The sequence below is a fragment of the Rosa rugosa genome, chromosome 1 (genome assembly GCF_958449725.1).
Source record: "Rosa rugosa chromosome 1, drRosRugo1.1, whole genome shotgun sequence".
NCBI classification, from domain to species: Eukaryota; Viridiplantae; Streptophyta; class Magnoliopsida; order Rosales; family Rosaceae; genus Rosa; species Rosa rugosa.
Window position 1 is genome coordinate 52,308,251 of NC_084820.1, and position 10,420 is coordinate 52,318,670.

Sequence of the window (10,420 nt, forward strand, 5' to 3'; positions counted from 1 at the left end):
AAGTTTGGACAACTTTCAATTATGGGCTATTATTTCTTGGTTTTTGTCTTTATTTCATTGTAGTGACCCAAAAGAAATTACAAAGGGATTGGATTTTGCTCATAAATTATATTTCATTGTCATGTTTAGTTTGTCATTTGGTATCAATTACTACTTTGAATCTTTGTCAAAAAAATTACTACTTTGATTTGAAAATTTTGAAGTGCACAATGTCAAATCGAAAATAGTCATAACTTTGTGGTTATAATTTAATTATTTGTGGATTAAACAGAATATGATCGACATGAAAAAGATAGATATAATCGAAGCACTAATTTTAGCCGTTAGGCAAACATTTTGTATTGGTGGTACAAAGCCCATGATGTAATCATATTCAAATTTGACTTAAACTTAATCTTTGACTTATCTCTATAGAATAAATTGATTCTCACCCCGAACCCTTCAAAGAAAGAAAAAATTTGATGCAAGTAAGGGTTAAACCACAATGGATGTTCACATAACTTTGAAATGCATAGCTCAATTATTTTCTTTAACAAAAGTGCATGGTCAAGAAAAACTGAAAAATATCTTACTCAGTAGTTAGTAATGCGAGTCTGTTTTACATATTGATTACATAATTGAATGACAAATTTTGAATTCAAAACATCAAAATTATAATTTCTACTGATACAAAGTGAATCGGAATAAAATAAAATAAAAAAAACCTTATATTTTTTTGGACAGAAAGTAGTACTGATCACACAGATAAAAGTACAAAATATTTGAGGTATAACAGGAGTAAAATAGCATAAAGAATGCGCTCGGGCACTTGGCCAGTCTACATCATCAAAGAATCGGCTAGATGTACGAGGGAGAATAAGGAGGAGCACTGAATTACTATGTGGTGTGAAACAATGGAATATTTTGGTTAAAAAAAGTGATGGCAGTTGTCAGAGGGCCCATCACTTTCAACTGCCCTTCCATACAGATAAGTCGGGAATCATCTGCGGAAAAGACCACACTAAGCATGGTGGGGACGGCGACGATATAGAAACGGAGAGCTACCAACGAGGGAGGCCGGCCCGCACACCACGTGGCATGCTCGAAAGTCGAGTCCTCAAAACTCTTCCTTTTGGACCTAAATATCTAGGGCGGTCTTGCTATAGTTAGAAGCCGGAATCTCGAAACACGCGGCGGAAGGTGAGTGGAGGGAATGTTGTGCAGTGGTAGTTATGGTCAATCAGAGGAAGCCACGTGTGCATAATGAGGATCTGTTACTGCAGTTGCGCCTCATTGGGTGATTGCCCTAATAAGAGGTCAGAGGGAGCATGTGGATGTAGTGATGGTGTTGGTTATGGTGGTGGAGAAATCTATGCATCCCTATGTGTTTGTCCACTTGCTGCTATTGTAATATGATCGATGGTGATTATTGATCGAGAAAATTAGGGATTGAATTTTCGAAAATCTAATCATAATCTTTGATCTTCGATATGATGTTCGAGATATATCTCAAATGAATGCATAAAAAGTTGTGAATGCGATTGATAAACATTTTTTGAATGAGATCAAAGTTTTTTTGCGACAATTCTTTTTGTAACTCGTCTATTTACGTGAACTTGTTAGCTTTGCCATCGAGTTGTATACATATTGCAATTGGAGCTAAGACTTTCCTTGATGGTTAACTTTTGTTGCCAAGCTGATTTACAAGATTAGGGTGAGGTATACGGTGCTTTCTACTTGATCCTATCCAATGAAAATAAATCGGATGAAAGATAGATTTAATTTTTTTGAAGAAATAAAATATAGATTTAATGATCAAACTAAAACATTTTTTTTTTTTGAATGAAATTCAACATTTATATTCATCACAAGTCAGAATAGGCCGTTACATACCATTCCTCTGTCATTTAAGACCATAGACAGACAAGAAGCTAGTGGTAGTACCCACAGGTGGTACATACATATAGTCCTACTAATTGTACATTCAAATACGTAGAAATAGCGGATAACCTCATTCGGTATTACTCCAGAGACGCTAGAGAGACATTGGGTGCACAATAGTGCCTAGGTTCCTAAAAACATGGAATTTATTGTAATTAGACAAACTAAAAACATAGGGATGGGCCTAGGGCAGATACCCCAGCCCACCATAGCAGCCCAACACACGGTCCAGAGAGGAGTGACCCAAACCAAGGCCCATCAAGGCAGCCTTGGCTTGACCCGGCACCACCGCCGTACCCGAGGCTCCTGCTGCACCGTCGCACGCCGCATGACGCCGTTCAGACCAACATCGCGCGCCGTCACGACCAAAGTCACACGCCCCACGACCTCATCCCGCACGCTGCCATGACGTCACCACACCGGATTTCCACGACCCACCTGCACACAGCCTTTGCCTCCATCGAAACCGCAAGCCGGCGCTGTCAAACTCGAGATCCTCCGATCCCGGGCAACATGGCCACCGGAGTACTACAATGACCGCTGGAATCGCTACCAAGAAACATACCTGCAACAACCAAGATCCAACCACTCCCTCCCAAGATCCACATAGGCAATCATGCAAATCCCGCCCGGCAGCAAAGCCCTGCGGCTTCGGCGAAGCCAGAAGGCCAGCCTAGGCCAGGCCACCGCCGGACGAGACTATTCTCAAAGTCGGAACGCTTCCTTAGGGTTTCCTCAGAGAGAGAAAAACTATAAAATATAAGAACATAATATATAGGTTTATAAAAGAAAGTGCGAGGAACTTTGATTTCAGTCTTTTTAGTCAGCTTTTCTTTTATTCTTTCTGATTTTGCAGTGTAATTATTGTAATCTAAAATTTTCAAGATATTTATAATTATTCATGCCAAAGCAACCATATTAATTTTTTTTTTCTATGTAATTTTTCATTTATTACCCATAAATTTCCAATCTGTTCTCGATCCTCATATTGAAATTTGAAATCAAAGGATAAACGCCGGAGCAGTGAACATAGAATTTTCTACAAAATCATAAAACATTCGAGAGACGTGAAATTCTAATAAAGAGATTGATAATGAAGTAACAGGGTTCAAACAGAAATCACATTAAAGCAAATCATGGGTATGGCTATTTCAACAATTCAACTAACGTCAGGTTTGTTTTTCTCTAACCTTTCATTATGCAAGTCCTATTGTTCAGTAGAAGTATAGAGAGAACTATGATAGTAGAAGTTATGGGTGAGATGAATGAGGCGATCGAACCAATCTAATTTCATCTTTTTATGAACTGCAAGACCAGATATCGTTTATGTATAATCAATAGCACCCCATACGTGTGTCTAGGTTCATATGAATTTATGAAAATCAAACTTGTTTGATAAACAGAACTCATAAAGAGAGAGAAACAATAGCTTCTTATTTGAGAGGTGATCATGTGTTCAAGCCCCATCAAGAGTGGGGAGGGATGAGGTTAAAAAAAATAAAAAAACTCATAAAAAGAGAGAAAGGCCTTGCCTATATGAGAGATGAGATTTAAAAGATACAAATTGTTCAAAAAAAAAAAAAAAAAAAGTTGTTTTGAGCAATTAAAATGTCGTACAAAAATAAATAATTAAAAATAAATACGACATCTTATTAGAGTATAGAAATGACAAAAATCTTCATTGGAGTAGGTCTTCACTGAATCTCTAATCCCAATGATAAAGAAATTTGAGAATAATTGGAAAATAAGGGCGGAGATCCCTCATTCTCATTTCAGATATCTTATCATAAACTACGCAAGTACATTGCATGAGAATTTTTTTACATCTTACATTATCATTTGATCATTACCTAAGGAATTTCCTTTTCCAAACTAAATCCCACTAGTTAGCACTTAGCTTTGTAATTGCCCTTTCTAGGAACCTTTCTTGTTCAAAAATGTTCTTTTCACTTTTGAATTGGGCCTGTAATGTTGACATTGATAAGTACAACAACGTGTCATACATCATCATCTACATCATTATCTAAACCAGATTCTTCCACAAAAAGTTTCTCTCCAGTTTCTATTATATGGAGATTGCTTTACAGTCTTGTTTCTGTGACATATAAATCTCCCATTTTGTTGACATCACATAGTAGGGAGACGACTGTTAGTGATCCAAAGATGAGTTGTGCCTAATCATTCCAGTAGACATTTCTGAGCTTCTTTTCCAATTGTTCAACTTGGGGCTACCCAAAAATGTATTGAAAACTAATGACTTTTGAGTTTGGCAAATTTTGTTTAGCAAGTCAAACCCAAATTGGTCAATATCTAATTCCTAAAGCTCTCTTGCTTGTTGGTTAATTTGTCAAGTTTATCTTAGTTAATCAATGTAAAGGTCAGCTTATTTTTGGATGACTCATAATTTTAAAGAAGAACAAACAAATGGTACTCTTTGAATTTAGGTTTTTAGGGCAAGGAAATATGTTCATTTGAGTTTAAGACACTTCAACTTGACGTGAAAACTTGTGATGGAGTTGAAGGTTGCCTCTAAGACTAGACATTGATAGTTTCACAAGTTTTTCCTACTGCCGACCTTTTCATTTGCATTTTAAGTTTCCCTTCCCAATTTTCAATTCAAACATAAAACATAGCAAAACACCTTTATATAGCATGCACGATGAACCAAGCCAAGACAAAACGAAATCCATATCATACCTGTCTGTCTCTGGTTGGATTAGTTGTGTAAAGGCTACAGATTTTTGTTTTTTTGTTCAGAATTTGAAGGTTTGAGCCATGGACGGAAAAGTACATAGGTTTCTCCATGGAACACTTGAAGCTACCATCTTCCATGCCACACCTTACATACCACCACCATTCCCCTTCAATGTAAGTACTAATCGATCTATGAACTAGGAAAACTGAAGTAAACGATTTAGATCAAAGTTTAATATTGCGTAAAAGGATTCAATTTTTGTTCTAATTAACAAAAACTTGTGTTTTGCAGTGTATATTTGGAAATGGGAAGCCAGCGTATGTGACCATCAAGATAGACAACAAGAAAGTAGCAAAAACAACCCATGAACGCGACCGCGTATGGAACCAAACCTTTCAAATCCTATGTGCTCATTCATCAGATTCAATCATTACCATTACAATGAAAACAAAATGCACCACCTTGGGGAAATTTCAAATCCATGCTCATCAGATACTAAGTGAAGCAAGCTTTATTAATGGTAATCTCCCTCTCCTAATAGAAAGTGGGAAGCCAAATCCAGAACTTAAGCTCCGGTTCATGTTATGGTTTAAACCGGCGGAATTTGAACCAAGTTGGGGGAAAATGATTAGTTATGGTGAATTCCAAGGGCTGAGGAATGCAACATTTCCACAGAGATCCAATAGTCATGTCATTCTTTATCAAGATGCTCACCATTGCTCAAGTTTCAAGCCTTCGCCTGAGTTTTGTGGGACTCCAAGAAGACTATGGGAGGATGTATACAAAGCTATTGAGGGTGCAGAACATTTGATTTACATTGCAGGCTGGTCTTTTAATCCAAAAATGGTCCTGGTAATGAATTCGCAACCCTACTATTTCTTAGCTACAAAATAGTCTCAGTTATATTGTTTTCGGAACCTAATTTGCATGATCTTAACCAGGTCAGGGATCCTCAAACAGCAATCCCACATGCAAGAGGAGTGAAGCTTGGTGAACTTTTGAAACAGAAAGCTGAGGAAGGCGTGGCGGTGAGAATTATGCTTTGGGATGATGAAACATCTTTACCACTTATCAAGAATGAAGGAATTATGAGAACACATGATGAAGATGCATTTGCCTACTTTTCACACACCAAAGTAGTGTGCAAATTGTGCCCAAGGTTGCACCGTAAGTTCCCCACAATCTTCTCTCACCATCAGAAAACAATAACAGTAGACACTAAATGTTGCATTAGTCCAAGGGAGAGAGAAATTATGAGCTTCATTGGTGGGCTGGATCTATGTGATGGGCGCTATGACACCGAGCAACATTCATTGTTCCACACACTCAACACAGAATCACATTGCTATGATTTCTACCAGACGAACATTGCGGGGTCTAGCCTCCAAAAAGGAGGGCCAAGAACACCATGGCACGATGCCCATGCTTGTATAACTGGGGAGGCTGCTTGGGATGTGCTAACGAATTTCGAGCAACGATGGAGTAAACAATGTGATCCTTCTGTATTGGTTCCTGCGAGCACCTTAACAAGCTTGATTCGGCAGACTTATGCAAGCAAACCCTCTGAAAGGGGTTGGAATGTTCAAGTGCTCAGATCAATTGACCACGTTTCGGCGTCCCAATTGTTCGGAAACTTGACTGTGGAGCAAAGCATTCATGAGGCTTATGTGAAAGCAATTAGAGGTGCCGATAGGTTTATCTACATTGAGAACCAATATTTCATAGGAGGGTGTCATTTGTGGGAGAGGGACCAACATTGTGGGTGTATAAACTTGATTCCAATTGAGATTGCACTCAAGGTGGCCAATAAGATAAAAGCAAAGGAGCGGTTTGGAGTGTACATAGTAATACCAATGTGGCCAGAAGGTCTACCTGAGAGTGAATCAGTGCAGGATATACTTCATTTGACTAGAGAAACAATGTCAATGATGTATAAGATGATTGGAGAAGCTATAAAAGAAAGTGGGACTCAGGAGCACCCAAGAGACTATTTGAACTTCTATTGCCTGGCCAATAGAGAAGTAGAGACACAAGGAGACTTTGTCGCTCCACATTCTCCTCACAGTGGAACACAGTACTGGAATGCACAGAAGCATAGGAGGTTCATGGTGTATGTTCACTCCAAGCTCATGATAGGTATGTGTCCCAACTTTAAACTACTCAACACTAGTATTTTATTTTAAATTATAGATCATATCTCTTTAGTAAAATTGAGTACGTCCCGCTACATAAGACACCCGCGTGAGAGATGTGATCAACAATATTGTCATCATTACCTCATATGGTAAATGTTATATTGCAATATCTCCTTTTATTTTTTTGAGAATGCTATTCTTACAATATCTCCTTTTATTTTCCTCCATTATAGTGGTCTCTTTGTTTTGGTGTCTTCTCCTTTCAGTGGACGATGCATACCTTATCATAGGATCTGCAAACATAAACCAAAGATCAATGGATGGAAAACGAGACACCGAGATTGCCATCGGATGCTACCAGACAATCAGAGACGATGATCATGACAGCAAGACTATAAGGATGAGCTCTACAGGGGACATTGGAGCATACCGAATGTCATTATGGTACGAGCACACAGGCCGCGCTGAAGAGTTGTATGAACACCCCGAAAGCATAGAATGCCTGAAGACTGTGCGTTACATCGGAGACCAGATGTGGAAAACTTACAGCGGTGAAGAAGTGGTCGACATGGAAGGTGTTCACCTTGTGACATACCCTATGAGTGTAACAGAGGATGGTTTTGTTGAGGAGCTTGTGGAAGGAGGTGGTCTTTTTCCTGATACAAAGAGTTTGGTTAAGGGCAAGAGATCAAAAGTTCTACTGCCAATATTTACTACCTAGTCAGATACTGTTTACTGACAAATTACATCGTAGCTAACGTTTCCGATGCGCTCCAAATTTACGTTTTGGTCAAATTAGTTGATGTAACAAGTAATTCTTTTTACGTTTTGGTCAAATTAGTTGGTCAAATTTACGTTTGTTGGTTTCTTTGATTTTGTTAACTCATATGAAAAGACAAATAAGGACAAAGAGAGAAAAGAGGAAAAAAAAAAAACAAATACTCTTCTTACCTTTCCTATTAATATTACATTCAAATTTTTTTTTTTTTGAAATTCATTATATTACCTATATAACTTTATAATTTACCTAAAACAATTAAGTAAAGATTAAATATGATGGCTTTAGAGTGAATGATGTTCGTGCATGTTCTCTAATTTCTAGCCATATTTTTTCATCAAGTAAGATAGCTACGGGCTGCATGTTTAATTCCTGTGAGGAGCTTGTGGTGTTGAAGAAATTTGGGGTGCAATGTAAACCTCGTCGTGCTCCACGAATAATTGAAGTTAACTGGCATCCTCCTCCTTATGGGTATATTAAGGTGAACACTGATGGGGCATGGAAAACTAGCTCGAATAAAGTTGGCTATGGCGGGGTGTTTCGGGATTATAGAGGCAAGGTTCTAGGTGCTTTTTGTTCTAATTTGGACATTGCTAGTTCTGTTGCCGCTGAAGTTATGGCTGTTATCCAAGCTATTGAATTAGCTTGGGTAAGGGAGTGGAAGCATATTTGGTTGGAAGTGGATTCAAAGTTAGTTCTTCACTTCCTTCGCTCTCCTACCTTAGTGGCTTGGCAACTAATTAAGAGTAGAGTGGAGGAACTGCTTGTACCAGATTTCGCAGATGGAGTTTTGCTCTTCTCATATTTTTCGTGAAGGTAACCGAGTTGCAAATGCTTTGGCAAATGAAGGGATAAATTCATCAGGTTTGACGTGGTGGGACTTGCCCCCTGATTCAGTTCTCTCCTTTTGTAATAGCGATTGGTTGGGGCTTCCCAACTTTCGATTTTGTTAGTTTTCTTCGTTAGTTGCAAGTTATAGGTTGGTTTTTTGTTTCTGGTGGGCTATGATTTAGGCCCCTCCTACTTTACTATTCTTCTTTTCCTTTTTTAATAAATTATCCTCGCTTCGTCGGGGTTTAAAAAAAAAAAAAAGTAAAGATAATTAATTTCTATACATGGCCTCATCATTTAATACAAAAGTAAATTCAAAACAATCTGAATTTGAAATTTCCTTAAACTAAATTTATTGAATATTTTGGTGTAGTTATTACTAATTAAGATCCAAGTTTTTAATTAGATTTAATCGACGTATAAATATATTATTTATTTGAGAACCAAAGTCTTTTCTAGAACCATCCATATTGCAAAAAAAAAAAAAAAAAAACTATGATCTGGATTAATAGAAAAATCTTTGTAATTGTCTACTTGTTCGGATCCTCCAAAAATCACTTTTTGATTCTGTCACTGAAAGTATACAAAAAATGTAGGCAGCTTACTCACAAAATTTTTCATGAATGAATTGATAGAGATAAGAAAAAAAAAAAAAAAAACAAATTGTTGAAGATACAGATTTAATTATTTAAGGGTGTTTTGGTAAAATTAAAGAGGTGTACTTAAAAATCTGTTTAGTCCCTATACTTTGACTCTCTCATCGTTTCAGTCCTTAACATTTTAATTTAATCTAAAAACTCCCTGACCTCTCAATTTCCTTCCAATAGGTCCCTTTAGCGTCAAATTAGGAGTTTGCCTTGGGTGAAATGTCCAATATACCCCTCTGTTATTTCTCCCTTCCTTTTTTTCCTTTTTAATTTTTTTTAATTTTTTGTCTTTTTTTTTCCTTTTTAAATTCTTTTTTTCTTTTTCCTTTTTAATTTCTTTTTCTTCTTTTTTTCTTGTTCCTTTTTAATTTTTTTCCTTTTTAATTTCTTTTTTTCCTTTTTTTTTTTCTTTTTGTTCTGCCTACTTTCTCCTTCCTCAACCCACCATCCCATTCCGATCAAACTCCACAACCCATCTGTTTCTCCCCAAATTGAAACCAAACCTAGCAAAGACCTAGCTTGGCGGTGCAGAGATGGACATCGAGCAAAAGCAAGAGGCTAGGAGCTGATCGATCACTTCTTCACCTTCTCTGAAGACATCTCCCTCTGTTGTCTCTTAGTGGATCCGCCCTCGCCTCCATCGTCGCCGACGCCATCTCGCAAACACAAGCAGATCTCAATCAGCTCAGAAATTCGCCGCTAAACCACTCCCTTCTTGTTTTCACAAACTACTTCTCTCTCTCTCTCTCTCTCACTCAAATCCCACTTTCTCTCTCCACATCAAGCCTTAATTTGGAAACTTTTCACTGAAAACTACCATTTTTTCAGACCCTGAGGTTTTTGGGTCTTGCTCAAAATTGTGATTTGGATTTTGGGTCTAGTTGAAATGATGGTTTTGATGGCCAAGTTGACCAAAACCAGAAGTGAAGAAGAAGAATAGTGATGGAAAAGAAAAATGGCCGCCGGCGTGGAGAACAAAAATTTGGGTTTCGGGTTGATCTGGATTGGTTTGCCGACGTGGTGCTACCGATGCAGCAGGATACAATAGTCATTAAAAATGAAAAAGAAAAAAGAAAAAAAAGAAATTAAAAAGGAAAAAAAAAAAAAAGGAGAAAAAAAGAAATTAAAAAGGAAAAAGAGAAATTAAAAAGAAAAAAAAAGGAAGGGAGAAATAACAGAGGGGTATTGTAAGACCTCGAAAATTTGTTATTAATTCCTAAATGTTTCCTGGGATTAATAAGGTGTTCGTTGTACGATTTCGTGGTTCGAGGGTGGAGTGGATTTATTTTCGGACGAATAATTATTCGGAGTGCACGTTTTAGGGGGTTACGAAGTTTGACTTTTTATACGTTTAGATTATGTGAGAACTTCCTTCACGAAAGTTGTAGAGCGCGTCGATACGAGTTCGTGGACA

At 37.5% G+C, this 10,420-nt stretch overlaps 1 protein-coding gene across 2 annotated transcripts; it reads left to right on the forward strand.

Annotated features, from left to right (window-relative positions):
* Window positions 1-4,560: 4,560 nt before the first annotated feature.
* On the forward strand, window positions 4,561-7,662 carry LOC133740673 (phospholipase D alpha 4). Of its 2 annotated transcripts, none has more exons than XM_062168612.1 (4): window positions 4,561-4,788; window positions 4,907-5,467; window positions 5,557-6,751; window positions 6,984-7,662. In XM_062168612.1, exons 1-4 carry the CDS (start codon window positions 4,696-4,698, stop codon window positions 7,469-7,471), a joined length of 2,337 nt encoding a protein of 778 aa, XP_062024596.1. In that variant the 5' UTR covers window positions 4,561-4,695; the 3' UTR covers window positions 7,472-7,662. The 2 variants fall into 2 exon arrangements, with proteins under 2 accessions (XP_062024596.1, XP_062024606.1); XM_062168622.1 differs by having other exon boundaries at window positions 7,017-7,662.
* The last annotated feature ends 2,758 nt before the right edge of the window (window positions 7,663-10,420 follow it).

Excerpts from the sequence above, each read along its gene's own strand:
- LOC133740673 (XM_062168612.1), top strand. The coding sequence starts at position 4,696 with ATGGACGGAAAAGTACATAGGTTTCTCCATGGAACACTTGAAGCTACC. Across the intron at positions 4,789-4,906 it reads CACCACCATTCCCCTTCAAT|TGTATATTTGGAAATGGGAA; the intron begins GTAAGTACTAAT and ends TGTGTTTTGCAG. Across the intron at positions 5,468-5,556 it reads TTAATCCAAAAATGGTCCTG|GTCAGGGATCCTCAAACAGC; the intron begins GTAATGAATTCG and ends GATCTTAACCAG.